The 18,451-nt window shown below is 43.6% G+C and overlaps 1 protein-coding gene across 4 annotated transcripts in view; it reads left to right on the top strand.

Annotated features, from left to right (window-relative positions):
- Nucleotides 1–18,451, top strand: part of skic3 (SKI3 subunit of superkiller complex) — a 136,020-nt gene that overhangs the window by 640 nt on the left and 116,929 nt on the right. For all 4 annotated transcript variants that reach the window (XM_085988621.1, XM_085988592.1, XM_085988612.1 and 1 more), the window contains exons 2-3: nt 1,859–1,952; nt 12,112–12,255. In XM_085988621.1, coding sequence (XP_085844747.1) covers nt 1,863–1,952; nt 12,112–12,255 — 234 coding nt within the window. In that variant the 5' untranslated portion in view covers nt 1,859–1,862. The remainder of the gene's footprint in view (nt 1–1,858; nt 1,953–12,111; nt 12,256–18,451) is intronic.

Below are 18,451 nucleotides of genomic sequence, written 5' to 3' on the forward strand. Positions count from 1 at the left end.
GTGAGTGGGACTACTTGGATAGCTCTTTCAAAGAGCTGCCACAGGCAGTAGTTCTTTATTAATTTAGCATTTGGAGAGACTGGAGAAGCTGTGATTGTTCTCCTTAAGATTGTTTTACCTTGGTAGTATGTGTATGGTGTGTATTGTATATTCTTTCTTTAATTGATCATAAAGATGGTACTGGGTTTTCCCAGTATCAACAGATTTGCACATGCCCCTTTTGTTTTAAGGATGCACAAGTAATAAAAGAATTGAAATAAAGTCTGCTTTATTTTCCAATACCGATTGACATTAGTTTGTAAATGAGTGTCATTGTACTTTAAATGCCTGAGGTTGAGCTACACTGCATAATATTGATTTACATGGAGTAAGTTTGGGATATCTCCTCAAAGTATGAGGTTAGTCAGATAGTCCCCTCCCTCTCTAAAGCAGTCATGTTTGTAATTTATTACATTGTATTTATATAATTCCCCCCCCCCCCCCAACAATTTGTTTCTGGTTAATGCTTCTGTTAGATTTTAGATTGAGGATCAGGCTAATGAGTCTCTGGTTGCCAGGTATATATCTGTTACCCATCTTTGAAATAGGGGAACTAAATCTTCCTGCTTCCAGGAAGTCTGAATTTCCCAGTGTTCATTGAGCCACCAACTCCCAAGTGTATCACAAATCTCTCATATCTTGGAAGTACCCTGAGGTATAGTTAAATTGTCCCAGCCATCGATTGGTTTTCACCCCCTTTTGCCTTCCTGGAAGCTCTGTGTTTGATGAGAGGAATAAAACTGCAAATGCAGAAAATTGAAACAAAAATAGAAAATGCTGGAAATGCACAGATGATCAGTAAGCATTTGTAAAGAGAAAAGACAAGTTAATGTTTTGGGTGTGACCCTTAAGTAGAACTGAAAGATAAGCAAACAAAGGTGCCCTGCAGCATATCAGTCAATGAATTACTTTTTGAAGTGAAATTATTGTTGTGTAGGTGTATACACCAACTAATTTACAGATGGCAAGGTCCCATAAACAGCAAATGAGATGAATGACCAGTTAATCTGTTTTTGCTGGTGTTAGTTGAAGGAGAAAAGTTGGCCAAAGGACAGGGAGAATGTCCTGCTATTCTTTAAATCGTGACATAGGATCTTTTATGCTTATCTGGGCCTTGCTTTAATATCTTAGCTGAAAGATGGCACCTCTTGCAATGCAGCATTCCCTCAGTACTACACTGAAGTATCACCTGAATATATGTGATGAAATCCCAGAGTTGGGCTTTAACTTATTACCATGCGAGTTGGAGGCTGATTCATTGCCAAGCATTTTATGTTTAGTTTGCATTTGTTGCACTTAGATATGTATTTGTTGTTCTGTCCCATTTAATATTTTTGGAGGATATCCATTTATTGTAAGGATGTCTTTATTCTTGAGTTTCCTGCCATGCCAAATCTCAGACCACATAACCTTGAAGTTTGTCCACATAAAATGTTGTACTAGGATATGGTTCCATGCCAGTGCTGTTTCCCCAAGTCAAATTTAAAATTATTTTATAATGGCACCATTTCCTAGCTACTTTTACTCCCTGAACAGTAACTTGTTGACTCAAGGATCAAGTCCAGAAAAGAGCCACCTCTTTTGGGCACCTTGGCCTGCTGAGTCAGGAAAGCAGTCAGTGCGCTCTCAGTACTACACTGAAATGTTGGGAGACCTTTGAACTGGTTGAAATATCGTTCTCCCACACCACCAGTACTATCTGCTTTTTCTTGCTCGCCCTCTCAAAATATTAAATTAATTTCAGCCCTAAAATTGAAGTGTAGTACCTGTTGTAAAACCTATATATGTTGTGCTATAATTCCTGTTTCCTATTTTATAGGAAAATGTCCAGTAAAGAAATCAAAGCCACATTGAAAAATGCAAGGGAAGCTATTAGAAATAAAGAATATAAAGAAGCACTGAAGCATTGCAAGGTAATGGCGGACAATTTTTTTGTATGGCATAGTTAATTTTTAGGTTAATATTGCTTATGTATGACATTTTAGCATTTGAAATTGCACACATTTCTAAATGCTAAGGTAGTTACAATTTTCTGCTTTTGTAAAATTGCATGCATCCTTATCAAGATTACATCAAAAAAAGTGATTTGTACAACAAACTAATAGATCTCTGGATATGTTGCTTATAGTAAGTCAGATGATGTGCTGTTTTATAATGTCAGGAGGATTACACATATGCACAATATAATCTGTTGCAAAGGTGCAATTGTGTAACAAGGCCTACCCTTTTAAGATGACAACGTTTAATTGCTATAATTAGGAGATCCTGATGTCAATTAAGTTAATTGCTGTTGAAGGAAGTATGTACTTTCGTGACCGGTGGGCGCCGCGGGGACTGGAGTGCGTAATCGATTTAAGAGGCCAAATTTTAATTTGATTAATCGGGTTATTTAAAGGGTTTATTTGTTTAAGGGTTTATTTTTGGGTTTATATAAAAGAGGTGAAGGAAGTATGTAGATTAGCAAGCGCTTGCAAGTTTCAAGGTCCAGGTCAGAAGAAACCAATGTGAAATGAATGCCTTTTTCTTAAATAATTTTTGATGGTTTAAGTGTGGCACCTGAAGTATGACCGATTTTATATAGTGTACACTTCCTGTGTCACTCTTTAATTATCCTGTTGCACTTTGATTCAAAGTAAATTAGTAATCCTGATATATTGCGCATTACAATGCATAACCCCCTTTATTTATTATTGTTATAAAACAGCATGTCCACTGACTCATCTAACTAATACCATGGGATACTTGCTGTATAATATTAAAAGCCTTGAACTTTATCACCAGCTTTTTCATCCTCAGCCATTGCTCTCTCAAATTTATTCCAAGTCCAACTTCTCCTGCATAAACACTCAACATCCACTCACAGCTGAGACTATCTCACCTAGTTGCCAATTTGCATGTTACTCTTTCTTATATTCATATTGCACCCTATCCCCAATCCCTGTTGAGGTTAAATTGCCCACTCCAACTGCCCCTATCAGCACTTCCTCACTGACCCTCAACATTCATTCCTTAATTAGGAACTACTTTTTAAAAAATCTTTCACTTTCAGGAATTTAGCTTGGCTTTCCAATTTGTCTACCTTCGCAACAGTGACAACAGCCTCAGGCAACTTGCTCCTACTTTTATTAGAATCTTCTGTTTTCCATAATATTTAACAATTGCCCAATACAGCACAGACACAGTCGGGACCTGCACCATTCCCCATAACCACAGGTATTGGAGGAGGATGATGGGTCCTTTCTTCATTTCTTGTGAAGGCTGCAGAGAAGTTGAGGATGGATAGTACATTACGGTCACAGAGCGTGTCATTTGTAACTTTGGTTAAGACTGCTTAACACACCACTAATCCCTCCATTACCCATACCACTCGTCTCCCTTTCGGCCACTTGTCTCACTTTAGACCACAACCTATTTGAATCCTCTACCACTGCTCTTTTCTCAAATTTTAAAGTATATCTACTTCCAAAACATTTTGCTTCGACCTCGCCAGCTCCCAACCTCAATTTTGCATCTTCCTGTTTCCCACCCCACATTTAACATGTCCCTGTTCCCCACCGAATTCCCAACTTGCTAATTACTACTCATTCACTGAATTTTCCATATTTTATCTATTAAGTCCAGCCCTTATCTACATCTCTCCATCACTGTGAAAACAGTAGTGAGAACAAAATCTACCAGAATTGTCACTCCTGATTACTATCCAGCTGGAACTTCAACTCTTGCTGGAAGTTTCGGGGGCCAGATGAGGAGAGGATTAAGGTCAACTGTGATGGTGCTTTGTCGCTATCCAAGCTCTCGTGATAAACGGCCACCTAACTGAGGCACCACAGGGCAACTATTGATAGACTTGTATCCCAGAGGGCTGCTGCCTTTAGCAGCTGATGAGCAAAGGAAACAAATTGCAAGGAAAATAAGTTTCTCAATTATATGGGGCACTTTTCACCATTATCTCCCATATTCCCCTGAAGGCAGTATGTTGTGTTGAGAAAATGATTTTGTGACTGCCTGCAACCCTTTGGTACTTCCTCCTTAGTAGCCATTCTTCACGTGAAGTTTTTCGACAATGAACTACTTCAGAGGCACAGGCCCCAATATTAACGGTGAGGCAGGAAGGGTGTGTGGGAGCCCGGTAGTGGGTGAAGAACCTGGTAAGGCCGGGGACTCATTTAAATAAATTAATGTAGACTGTCTGGCCGGCGGCCGCATCCGGGGACCCGTGGGAACGGGTGGAGGGATATATGAAAGGACAGGACTGCGATTGTTGGGGGGACGGAAGCATAAGAGGTAGGGCCGCGATCTGGAGGTGGGCCAGAGGCAGAAGATTTCCTCGTGAGGCCTGGGTGGAGTATTCCTGATCCTCCTAGCCCACAAGGAGTTTAAAAACAGGCAAAGTTTTAAAATTTACTCGGGCCTCTTCTGGTCAGTCAGCTCCTCCCACCCTGTTGCTGCTGCTGAGCAGCAGACATTGCAGGACTCCTCTGGTGAGGTTAAAAAAGGTTGTTGTGCCGATGACATCGTCGGGCCACGCCTCTTGCGTGTAAAGTAGGCCCCCGCCTGCTTTTAGTGGGGTCCTCATCCAGGGCTTGAATTGCCCCAGAAAATATTATGGCAGCCTGGAATGGGGTGTGATTGGGGTTGGGTTGCTCGATCCTGATGTTTTAACCCCCGACCCGCCGATTGATTAAAATTGAGGCCGCGATGATACTCCGTACAATTCAAGCTTCTCGAGGAACTTTTTCTAGTGCCCAGTGCGAAAGTGTAATGTTTCCTACATTGCAACAGTGACTACACTTCAAGAAGAGTTTTATTGGCTGTCCTGAGGGCATGAATGGCGCTATATAAATGCAAGTCTTTCTTTTATTTCTTTTGAAAGACTTGCATTTTGAACTAATACGAGACCTTGTGTGGAAGTAATCTGGGATTGTGTGCCCATGGTGAACTATAAAAAAAACAACTTGTATTATATCGCGCCTTTAACGTAGTAAAACGTCCCAAGGTGCTTCACAAGAGTGTTCTCAAACAAAATTTGACACTGAGCCACATAAGGACATATTATAGCTGATGAGAGGTAGGTTTTAAGGAGCGTCTTATAGGAGGAAAGAGAGGCAGAGAGGTTTAGGGAGGGAATTCCAGAGCTTAGGGCCTTGGCAGCTGAAAGCACGGCCACCAATGGTGGAGTGATTAAAATCGGGGATGTTCAACAGGCCATAATTGGAGGAGTGCAGATATCTCGGAGGGTTGTAGGGCTGGAAGAGATTTGAGTTAAGGAGGGGCAAGGCCATGGAAGGATTTGAAAGCAAGGATGCAAATTTTAAAGTCGGGGCGTTGCTTAACCGGGAGCCAATGTAGGTCAACGAGCACAGGGGTGATGGGTGAATGGGACTTGGTGCGAGTTAGGACACGGGCAGCAGAGCTGCTGACCAAGTTTACGGAGAGTAGAATGTGGGAGGCTGGCCAGGAGTACGGTGGCATAGTGAAGTCTAGAGGTAACAAAGGCATGGATGAGGGTTTCAGCAGCAGATGAGCTGAAGCGGGGCGGAGTCGCGTGATGTAACGGAGTTGGAAATAGGCGGTCTTAGCCCTGGCGTGGATATGTGATCGGAAGCTCATCATATGATACCATATTTTATTTTTCCGAATTACATGTAGGATGTCCAACACCTGTCCCATCACTTCAATAGATGATTGATGTCAATCATACTGGACACTTCAGCAGACTAGACTACCAAACAAGTTTATTCATATGTAGCCATTCACAGAAATAAGCAGCAATAGTCAGTTGTTGAAGTCAATTCAAATAACTCAGCAGCTTTGAACCAGTTCATGAACTAGTTAAACAGTTGAGTTCCTTTGGCTTTTTTGCAGATCTTTCAAACAAATGATAGAATACTTTTTGGAAGTTGCTAATCTCTACTGGTTAGTCTTTCTAAAAATTACATAGGCATTTTGGTCAGAGAGCTGAGTTTTGCCTCCGCCCCTCAAAGCTAAGTCAAAACCTGTATGTCTCCCCCCATTCTTGTATATCAACAAAACTCTTTGATATAGACCAGTTAAGTGATTGTGCAAGAAGGTGGCAGATGGAGTATAATGTGAGGAAGTGTGAAATTATCCATTTTGGTTGAAAGAATAGAAAAGCAAAATATTTTTTAAAAGGCGAGAGACTAGTGAATGTTGGTATTCAGAGGAATTTGGGAATCCATGTACACAAATCACAAAGTTAGCATGCAGGTACAGCAAGCAATTAGGAAGGCAAATGGGATGTTCGCCTTTCTTACAAGGCTGTTGGAGTATAAGAGTGAGGAAGTTTTGCTGGGACCACACCTGGAGTACATTGTAAAGTTTTGGTCTCCTTACCCAAGGAAGGATATACTTGCCTTCGATGGGGTGCAACAAAGGTTCACTAGATTAATTCCTGGGATGAGAGAGCTGTCCTAATGAAGGGAGATTGAGTAGAATGGACCTATATACTCTGGAGTTTAAGAGAATGAGAGGTGATCTCATTGAAACGTGTTAAATTCTTAGAGGGCTTGACAGTGTAGATGCTGAGAGGCTTTTTCCCATGGATGGAGAGTTGAGAACTAGGGGTTATAGTCTCAGGATAAGCAGTCGGCCTTTTAGGACTGAGATGAGGAGAAATTTCTTTTCTGAGGGTTGTGAACCTTTGGAATTCTCTACCACAGAGGGCTGTGGATGCTCAGTCATTGAGTATATTCAAGGTTGAGATTGATAGATTTTTGCACTCTCAGGGAATCGAGGGATATGGGGATAGGGTAGGAAAGTGGAGTTGATGTAGACGTTCTGCCATGATCTTCGTGAATGCTGGAGCAGGTTCAAGGGGTTATATGGCCTACTCCTGCTCCCATTTCTTATAGAAAGATAGGAGCAGGAGTAGGCCATTCGGCCCCTCGAGCCTGCTCCGCCATTGAATGAGATCATGGCTGATCATCCAAACTCAGTACCCTGTCCCTGCCTTCTCCCCATATCCCTTGATCCCTTTAGCCTTAAGAAATATAACTAACTCCTTCTTGAATATATTTAATAAATTGGCCTCAACTGCCTTCTGTGGTAGAGAATGCCACAGGTTCACCACTCTCTGGGTGAAGAAATTCCTCCTCATCTCTGTCCTAAATGGCTTACCCCTTATCCTTAGACTGTGACCCCTGGTTCTGGGCTCCCCTGCCATCGGGAACATCCTTCCTGCATCTAGTCTGTCTAGTCCTGTTAGAATTTTATAAGTTTCAATGAGATCCCCTCTCATTCTTCTAAACTCCAGCGAGTATAAGCCCAATCGACCCAATCTCTCCTCGTACGTCATACCTGCCATCCCAGGTATCAGTCTGGTGAATCTTCGCTGCACTCCCTCCATGGCAAGAACACCCTTCCTCAAATAGGGCGACCAAAACTGCACACAATACTCAAGGTGTGGTCTCACCAAGGCCCTGTACAACTGCAGCAAGATATCCTTGTTCCTGTACTCGAACCCACTCTCTATGAAGGCCAACATACCATTTGCCTTCTTAACCGCCTGCTGCACCTGCATACTTACCTTCAGCGATTGGTGCACAAGGACACCTAGGTATCGTTGCCCTTCCCCTTCTCCCAATCTATTGCCGTTCAGATAATCTGCCTTCCTGTTTTTGCCACCAAAGTGGATAACCTCGCATTTATCCACGTTATATTGCATCTGCCATGCATCTGCCCAATCACCCAACCTGTCCAAATCATACTGGAATTTCTCGGCATCCTCCTCACAACACACACGCCCACCCAGCTTTGTGTCGTCTGCAAACTTGGAGATATTACATCTAGTTCCCTCGTCTAGATCATTAATATATATTGTGAATAACTGGGGTCCTAGGACCGATCCCTGCGGTACCCCACTAGTCACTGCCTGCCACTCCAAAAAAGACCCGTTTATTCCAACTCTTTGCTTCCTGTCTGCCAACCAGTTCTCTATCCAAGTCAGTACCTTGTCCCCAATCCCATGTGCCTTAACTTTACACGCTAATCTCTTATGCGGGACCTTATCGAAAGCCTTCTGAAAGTCCAAATACACCACATCCACTGGTTCTCCCTTATCTATTCTACCAGTTACGTCCTCAAAAAATTCCAGTAGATTAGTCAAGCACGATTTACCTTTTGTAAATCCATGTTGACTTTGTCGATCCTGTCACCGTTTTCCAAGTGCTCTGCTATTACATCTTTTATAATGGACTCTAGCATTTTCCCCACTACCGATGTCAGGCTTACCGGCCTATAATTCCCCGTTTTCTCTCTACCACCTTTTTTAAATAGTGGGGTTACATTAGCTACCCTCCAATCCATGGGAACTGTTCCAGAGTCTATAGAATTTTGGAAGATGACCAGCAATGCATCTACTATTTCTACCCTAGGATGTAGATTATCAGGCCCTGGGGATTTATCGGCCTTCAATCCTGTCAGTTTCCCTAACACCATTTCCCTACAAATACTGATTTCATTCAGTTCCTCCCTCTCATTAGACCCTATGTTCCCTGACATCTCTGGGAGGTTATTTGTGTCCTCCTTTGTGAAGACAGAACCAAAGTATGTATTTAATTGGTTTAATGTAAGAAGTCACACAACACCAGGTTATAGTCCAACAGCTTTATTTGAAATCACAAGCATTCGGAGCGCTGCTCCTTCGTCAGGTGAAGTGGAGAAATGCATAAAGACACAGCTTATATAGTCAGAGAATAATGTCAGATGTTTACAGGTAATCTTTCCAACTGCCATTTATCACACCTTGGCAGAGAGATAATCACAGCAATCAAAGGTGTGAATGGTGTCCAAACAGGTCAGTCAGGAAAACATTCCATCAAAGAACAATGCGGTGGGGTCACAAGGTCAAATGTTGCAGATGCTGGGGTCTGTATGAAAAACAAAACACAAACAAAAAAACTTTTTTTTTGCTGGAAATCACAGCAGGTCCGGCCGCATCTGTGTAGAGAGAACAAGCCAACGACGACTCGAGTCTGGATGACCCTACGTCAGGTGGGGTTACATGTAGCGTGACATGAACCCAAGATCCCAGTTGAGGCCGTCCTCATGAGTGCGGAACTTGGCTATCAGTTTCTGCTCTACGATTTTGCGTTGTCGTGTGTCTCGAAGGCCGCCTTGGAGAATGCTTACCCGAAGATCGGAGGCTGAATGTCCTTGACTGCTGAAGTGTTCCCCGACTGGGAGGGAACACTCCTGCCTGGCGATTGTTGCGCGGTGTCCATTTATCCGTTGTCGCAGTGTCTGCATGGTCTCGCCGATGTACCATGCTCCGGGGCATCCTTTCCTGCAACGTATGAGGTAGACAACGTTGGCCGAGTCACATGAGTATGTACCATGTACCTGGTGGGTGGTGTCCTCACGTGTGATGATGGTATCTGTGTTGATGATCTGGCATGTCTTGCAGAGGTTGCTGTGGCAGGGTTGTGTGATGTCGTGGTCGCTGTTCTCCTGAAAGCTGGGTAATTTGCTGCGAACGATTGGCTGTTTGAAGGCGATTAGTGGAGGCATGGGAATGGCCTTAGCGAGGTGTTCATCGTCATCGATGACATGTTGAAGGCTGCGAAGAACATGGCGTAGTTTCTCCGCTCCGGGGAAGTACTGGACGACGAAGGGTACTCTGTTGGTTGTGTCCCGTGTTTGTCTTCTGAGGAGGTCTGTGTGATTTTTTGCTGTGGCCCGTCTGAACTGTCGATCGACGAGTCGAGCGTCATATCACGTTCTTACGAGGGCGTCTTTCAGCGTCTGTAGGTGTCCGTGGACTCTACCGCAACCCCACGGACAGCCTCCGGATGCTCCACTTCTCCAGCTTCCACCCTAACCACGTTAAAGAAGCCATCCCCTATGGACAAGCCCTGCGAATACACAGGATCTGCTCAGACGAGGAGGAACGCGATGGACACCTACAGATGCTGAAAGATGCCCTCGTAAGAACGGGATATGACGCTCGACTCGTCGATCGACAGTTCAGACGGGCCACAGCAAAAAATCGCATAGACCTCCTCAGAAGACAAACACGGGACACAACCAACAGAGTACCCTTTGTCGTCCAGTAATTCCCCGGAGCGGAGAAACTACGCCATGTTCTTCGCAGCCTTCAACATGTCATCGATGACGACGAACATCTCGCTAAGGCCATCCCCACGCCTCTACTACTCGCCTTCAAACAGCCGCCTAACCTCAAACAGACCATCGTTCGCAGCAAATTACCCAGCTTTCAGGAGAACAGCGACCACGACACCACACAACTCTGCCACGGCAACCTCTGCAAGACATGCCAGATCATCAACACAGATACCATCATCACACGTGAGGACACCACCCACCAGGTGCATGGTACATACTCATGTGACTCGGCCAACGTTGTCTACCTCATACGTTGCAGGAAAGGATGCCCCGGAGCATGGTACATCGGCGAGACCATGCAGACACTGCGACAACGGATGAACGGACACCGCGCAACAATCGCCAGGCAGGAGTGTTCCCTCCCAGTCGGGGAACACTTCAGCAGTCAAGGACATTCAGCCTCCGATCTTCGGGTAAGCATTCTCCAAGGCGGCCTTCGAGACACACGACAATGCAAAATCGTAGAGCAGAAACTGATAGCCAAGTTCCGCACTCATGAGGACGGCCTCAACTGGGATCTTGGGTTCATGTCACGCTACATGTAACCCCACCTGACGTAGGGTCATCCAGACTCGAGTCGTCATTGGCTTGTTCTCTCTACACAGATGCGGCCGGACCTGCTGTGATTTCCAGCAAAAAAAATGTTTTTTTGTCTGTTTTTTGTTTTTCATACAGACCCCAGCATCTGCAACATTTGACACCTTGTGACCCCACCTCATTGTTCTTTGATGTAATATTTTCCTGACTGACCTGTTTGGACACCATTCACACCTTTTGATTGCTGTGATTTATCTCTCTGCCGAGGTGTGATAAATGGCAGTTAGAAAGATTACCTGTAATCATCTGGCATTATTCTCTGACTATATAAGCTGTGTCTTTATGCATCTCTCCACTTCACCTGACGAAGGAGCAGCGCTCCGAAAACTTGTGATTTCAAATAAAACTGTTGGACTATAACCTGGTGTTGTGTGACTTCCTACATTTGTCCACCCCAGTCCAACACCGGCATCTTCACACTTTGGATTTGCTGACATTAAGCTGGAGGAAATGTAATAACTTATTTTAATTTTTAATAATGCAATACAGAGAGGAAATGCATAAGATGCAGTCAAAACTGCTCTTTTTTTTTGACGACGTCCACACGTGTGCACTTTCCAGTAAAGTCACTGTGTAGCAGTTGGTGGAGGGACTGTGAAATGAAGCTCAGGCAAATTTTAGTGGCCCGATTGCTGACCAGGATGGCTTATTTCTATCCTGGGTCGTACTTTTACTCATTAGAGAAGATCATATTTCTTAATTTTCCTGGTGCATTGTTCTGATCACTTCTGAGAATGGAATGCACGTGCATTTGGACGCCTAGTATTGGCATCAGGCAGTTCTCGGTCAATTGCAGCAAAGCTGAATGCAAAGTAAAGTTTGTCTACTCTGCCCTAACAAAATCTGCCTTTACCTCTTCCTGAAAAAAACACTGCCTGCTGCAAGTATAAATGGTTTTCATTTCACACACCATTCAAACTTAGGATCTCTGAGTAAGATTGACAATTTATACCATAAGCCCACACACACTTTGAAATGGGTTGTGATCGCTACATGACACACATGACTTCTAAAGTCAACAAGTGACTGAAATCATGCGCTTTATCTGATAGTCTGGCCTGGATTCAAATCCAGGCCCAAAAAGGGAAAGAATATCCACTCAGATTTCAGATGGATAGCTGGATTATAGAACTTATTTTACTTTTGCATCCATATTAAAGAACAAACAGCAAACTTTAAATTTGCTTTTGTACTTCTTTATCACCTATCTGAAGAATACGTTCAATACAATACATATGTATCTAAATAAAGAATAACAACCAGATTTCTAGTAGGGGCAATCTCTACCTACGTTAAATTGTTGTTGCTTACACTTGTATTCTAATTGTGCAGGCTGTGTTGAAACAAGACAAGAATAACTACAATGCTTGGGTTTTTATTGGAGTTGCTGCAACAGAGCTGGAACAGCCTGACCAGGCGAAGACTGCATATAAAAAGGCTGCAGAGCTTGATCCAGACCAGTTGCTGGCATGGCAGGTATATCAGTGACCAAATTGTGTTCTGACAAACAATCCGATTCTGTGGATGTAAAATTATATCATACAATGTGTGGATTGTAATATTTTCTTCTGTACAAAGCTGCTTTAGTTGTGTTACGTCGACACACAAAATTAAGATTTGCGATTAGTGAGTTTATCAAAAGGGTGTGGTTTATTATCTGTCTCTGTTAGCAGAAACCCAGGTGTTGGTCACACTACATGATGGCTAATAGAGGAACAAAATGCATTTTTCCCATGTGATAGCTTCAGATACATCACATTTTCATCCAACACATGAGGGGAAACTTGTGGGTTTATTTTGTTAGTAAGATATTGTATTGCGAAGACGACATACATCAGATCTCCTATGGCATTGATCAACAGTCTCTGTTATCTGTGACTGTCATTAAGTTGCTGGTTGTGTGTATATGTGTGTCGCCTCTTTGTGCTTTTCTGTTCCTCTTGTCTTCTGCTTTTCTTTCCCTTTTACTTTGTCGATGTTTCTGTTCTGCTTGTTTTTTGTTTTGCTTTTCATTTCGGGTGGAAGTGGGTGGGTGGTGTGGCATAAAAGAATTCTCGGTTCCCATTGTGGTGCTGGGAGCTAGCGAAGAAAAGTGGTGTGGTTCAGGGCTGGATGCGAGGCAGCAAAACTGATGAGTGTGTGGCGTGGGTCATGATGGAGATCATGGATGGAAATGGGAAGCAGAAGAAAGAGTGGTACAGATTAGGACAGGGACTTCAGCAGCAGTTGGGAGCAAGCAGGTTGACCTTGAGGGAATGTGTGGGCAGCAACTGCAAAGGCAGTGGTGGGTGGGGGGGGAAGTAAACTTTAAAAGAGAGGCAAGGGCGTGGGACTGGGTGCAGGTAGGTGAGGTTGAGTGAGGGTAGCTGTGACCACAAGACCTCTATATACTGTCCTTCATCCCTGCATATCTTTGGCGTTCATCCTAGTTGGCGCCCATCCTATCCGTTGCTCCTCAGTAAGTAAAGGTAGTTCGTAGCATCCGGTTGGGAATTACCAATTTGTCCTATGGCACCATAAATAGGCAATAGCACTATAGCGTTTCCTACATTACAACAGTGACGACACTTCAAAAGCACTTCATTGGCTGTAAAGCGCTTTGGGATGTCCTGAGGTCGTGAAAGGTGCTATATAAATGCAAGTCTTTTCTTTTAAGCACTTTAAAATCAAATTGCTGGTTGTAAGATTAGTGCTAGGAACCGATTAAGAGTAAGCATAGCCGGTTGGGCCTGGTGTAGATGTTTTACTCTGGCTGCTATGGAACAATCTAACTTGAAATGTTTCCCATGATTTAAAAATATAGGCCTGGAGTTTCTGCTTTAGGTGCAATCGGCAATCTGGGCACAATTTGCGCGAGTTTTAAGAGTTTTTTTTTTTAAGTTTCCACTCAAACTCATGCATATCGCAGAGCGAAAAATTGGCCACGAACCAGCGCAATTGGGCAGCATTTTAGAATGTAATTTTTCTTTCCTTAATATATTTAAGTGGTTATCTGGTGCAGCTTTATTAATACAGCTGAAAATGGGTTAATCACAAAAAATGAGCATTTGTAATCGGTGTCTAGTCCACCACCTGTGAGTAACCCGATTTTTAAATATCTGAAAATGACTTGTAACCATTTACTAGTTACATTGGTGTACAGTAGTCAGTTTTTAAATTTAAAAAATATATTTAAAAGCTTTTAAGACATGCCTAAAATAAAACCGCTTAATTTTAAGGCCGGCAAAAAGGCACAATTAGCGGAAATTCACAATGATGATTAATTCGATCTGGTGGCATGGCCAGTTTTGTGGGTGGGGCCAGCTTCCAGCGCAATGTTTTTTAAACTAGCGCAAAAGATCGCAGAAATGCAATTTTGGCTGGACGTAATTTGCGCTTGAAATTCATCCATCTTTTGCACTGGTTTGGCCAATTTTGGGTGAATTGTGCTAGAAATACCAGCACAACCAAGCGGAAACTCCTGCCCATAGTTCTGATCAGTGTTTCCCCATTTTTTTTGGGTGTGCGGGCCCTTTAGCAGTAATTCATGATTGCCTGAAATATTTGCCATGTTTTTGGATTATTGAACTAGATGTTTTCTTGGGTTCAGCATCAACAGTTGCTCCTATAATTGGACCTCTCATCTCCTACATCTGGAGTGCTCTTTTCCCTGTCCAATGTCTAGATAATCTATAGAGAGAACCTGGAGTTGTAATATACACCCTTACTTTGTGCTGCCACCACATGGATTCCCTACGTTTAGAACAGTGGACTGGATAAACACCGGCATGGGCTTTGAGCCAGTAATTGGTTTTATATTTATATAAACTGGTACTGGTCATTCATGCATCTTAACATAGCAAGCGATATCATTTTCTGCACTCCCTATGTGGAACAACATGGATACCACACACTTTCTCGCTAAACACAGACCTTAAAACAGCAGTTCACTTACAATAAATCTTGTCTAGCTTACCTCCCCAGCTAAGTGCACTCACTTGATAAAATAGCCTTGCTGCTCATGACTGCAAGCTACATACAGATTGAAAACTGACTCCCAGTATGATTCTGTGACTGGAGGGCTCTGATGACTGAGCTGTTAATCAGTGGAGTTCAGCCAATCAAAGACCCGTCTGTTTTCTCAAAAATCCTATTAACGGCTGTCGGTACGTACGCAAACTGGGCAATTATGCTTTGATCTATGACCACAGGACTTGTGAACATCCTGAAAGAAAGGCAACAGATCATAGTTTAACTAAAACAAATAGCTAGTCATCAATATTTAATGAAGGCAATCTCTGACAGTGGCCTAAGATGGTTGTCATTGATTGCTTTAGATTTGTCCAATTGAATTTTCTAATGTCCTTAGCCTTAACAGTTAGTATTTATGCAGGATACTGCAGCCAGCTCATCTAGAACTGAATTGAGGTGTTCTCCTTTAAACATTTTCCAGTTGTGACTCCAGGATGGTATGTTGCCACCCTGGTGTCAGGGCCAAGGATGTCTGAGTGGCTGCAGGACACTCTGAGGGGGGAGGGTGAACAGCCAAAGGTCATTGTCCGTATCGGTACCAATGACATAAGCTGATGTCCTGCAGGCAGAGTTTAGGGAGCTAGGAGAGAGATTAAAAAGCAGGACCTCAAAGGTAATTCTAGGGAATGTACCCGGGCAAGTGGTAGAAGTGTCAGTCGGAGAGCATTTTGGTGACTGTGACCATAATTTGGTGAGATTTAAGGTAGTCATGGAAAAGGACAAAGATGGACCGGAAATAAAGGTTATAAATTGGTCGAAGGCTGATTTTTTTTTTTTTATAAATTTAAAAAAAAAAAAATGATAAGGCAGGATCTGGCCAAAGTGGACTGGGATCAGCTACTTGTAGGAAAATCCATATCAGAGCAGTGGGAGTCTTTCAGAAAGGAAATAGAGTACAACGCCAACATGCTCCCGTAAAGGTCAAGGGTGGGACCAACAAGCCCAGGGAACCCTGGATGTCAAGGGATATACAAGAATGGATTAGGAAAAAAAGGGAGGCTTTTGGCAGATACAAAGGACTAAAAACAGTGGAAACCCTAGAGTATAGAAAGTGCAGGGGGGTACTTAAAGAAATTGAGAGCGAAAAGGGGCATGAAAAAACACTGGCGGGCAAAATAAAGGAAAATCCCAAGGTGTTTTATAAGTTATATTAAGGGCAAGAGGATAACCAGGGAAAGAGTAGAGCCCATTAGGGACCAAAGTGACAATCTTTGTGTAGAGCCGGAAGATGTAGGTGAGGTTTTAAATGAATATTTTGCATCTGTGTTCACTATGGAGAAGGACAATGTAGGCATAGAAATAAGGCAGGGGGATTGTGATATACTTGAACAAATTAGTATTGAGGGAGGAGGTACTAGCAGTTTTAGTGGGCTTAAAAGTGGATAAATCCCCAGGCCCTGACGAGATGTATCCCAGGCTGCTGTGTGAGGCAAGGGAGGAGATTGCAGAGGCTCTGACACAAATTTTCAGAACCTCTCTGGCCACAGGGGAGGTGCCAGAGGACTGGAGGACAGCCGACGTAGTACCATTATTCAAGAAGGGTAGTAGTGATAAACCAGGGAATTAAAAGCCAGTGAGCCTAACATCAGTGGTAGGGAAATTATTGGAAAAAATTCTGAGGGATAGAATTAGTCTCCACTTGGAGAGGCAAGGATTAATCAAGGATAGTCAGCATGGTTTTGTCAGGGGGAGATCATGTCTAACCAATTTGATTGAATTTTTCGAGGGGGTGACTAGGTGTGTGGATGAAGGTAGTGCAGTTGATCTAGTCTACATGGACTTCAGTAAGGCTTTTGACAAAATCCTGCATGGGAGGCCAGTCAAGAAGGTAAGAGCCCATGGGATCCAGGGCAATTTGGCACATTGGATCCAAAATTGGCTTAGTGGCAGGAGGCAGAGGGTGGTGGTTGAAGGTTTTTTTTGTGACTGGAAGCCTGTGTCCAGTGGTGTGCTGCAGGGATCGGTGCTGGGTCCTTTGCTGTTTGTAGTCTACATTAATGATTTAGATATGAATGTAGGAGGTATTATCAGTAAGTTCGCAGATGACATGAAAATTGGTGGAGTGGTAAATAGCGAGGAGGGAAGCCTCAGGCTACAGGACGATATAGACGGGGTTGGTCAGATGGACAGAACAGTGACTGGAATTTAACCCTGAAAAGTGTGAGGTGATGCATTTTGGGAGGATTAACAAGGCAAGGGAATACACAATGACTGATAGGACCCTAGAAAGGACAGAGGATCAGAGGGACCTTGGTGTGCATGTACATAGATCCCTGAAGGCAGCAGAACAGGTAGATAAGGTGGTTAAAAAGGCATATGGGATACTTGCCTTCATTAGCCGAGGCATAGAATATAAGAGCAGGGAGGTTATGGTGGAGCTGTACAAAACGCTAGTTAGGCCACAGCTGGAATACTGTGTGCAGTTCTGGTCGCCACACTATAGGAAGGATGTGATTGCATTGGAGAGGGTGCAGAGGAGATTCACCAGGATGTTACCTGGGCTGGAGCGCTTCAGCTATGAAGAGAGACTGGACAGGCTGGGGTTGTTTTCCTTGGAGCAGAGAAGGCTGAGGGGGGGACCTGATTGAGGTGTACAAAATTATGAGGGGCATAGATAGGGTAGATAGAAAGGAACTTTTCCCCTTAGTAGAGGGGTCAATAACCAGGGGGCATAGTTTCAAGATAAGAGGCAGGAGGTTTAGAGGGGATTTGAGGAGAAACTTTTTCACCCAGAGGGTGGTTGGAATCTGGAACTCACTGCCTGAAAGGATGATAGAGGCAGGAACCCTCAACATTCAAGAAGCATTTAGATGAGCACTTGAAACGCCATAGCATACAAGGCTACGGACCAAGTGCTGGAAATGGGATTAGAATAGACAGGGCTTGATGGCCGGCACGGACACGATGGGCTGAAGGGCCTCTTTCTATGCTGTATAACTCTGACGCTATGTAGTAATCTCCGGATTACTCCCGGTGCCATGTGCTAGTGAGTACAGAAATAGGAGGATAGAACAGATGAATGCGTGGCTGGAGAGATGGTGCAGGAGGGAGGGCTTTAGATGCCTGAGGCATTGGGACCGTTTCTGGGGAAGGTGGAACCTGTACAAGCCGGACGGGTTACACCTCAACAGAGCCGGGACCAATATTCTCGCGGGGAAGTTTGTTAGTGCTGTTGGGGAGGGTTTTAAACTAGCTTGGCAGGGGGATGGGCATATAGGAGTAGAAACGAGGAATAAGGTGCTTAAAAGAGTGTGTGTTGGATAGTATTAGAGAAGATAGTACTGGAGATAGGAGCAGACTAAGAAAGACTACGAAAAATTCAAAAATGGGTTTAGAATGCATGTATGTAAACACACAAAGTGTGGTGAATAAGGTTGGTGAGTTACAAGCACAATTAGCCATGAGGCAATATGATGTTGCAATAACTGAAATGTGGCTTAAAAACGGTGAGGACTGTGCACTTAATAGTCAAGGGCACAAGGTGTTCAGAAAAGATAGGGAAGGAAAAAAGGGAGGTGGGGTGGCAGTGCTGATTAAGGAAGATATTGTAGTGTTGGAAAGGGAGGATGTTCTTGAGGGGACAAGGACAGAATCCATTTGGTTAGAGTTGAGGAGCAAAAAGGGCATGATCACGCTATTGGGGGTATTCTATAGGCCTCCA

This window comes from Somniosus microcephalus, chromosome 1, assembly GCF_052327205.1.
Source record: "Somniosus microcephalus isolate GS21.2 chromosome 1, FLI_Smic_1.0, whole genome shotgun sequence".
NCBI classification, from domain to species: Eukaryota; Metazoa; Chordata; class Chondrichthyes; order Squaliformes; family Somniosidae; genus Somniosus; species Somniosus microcephalus.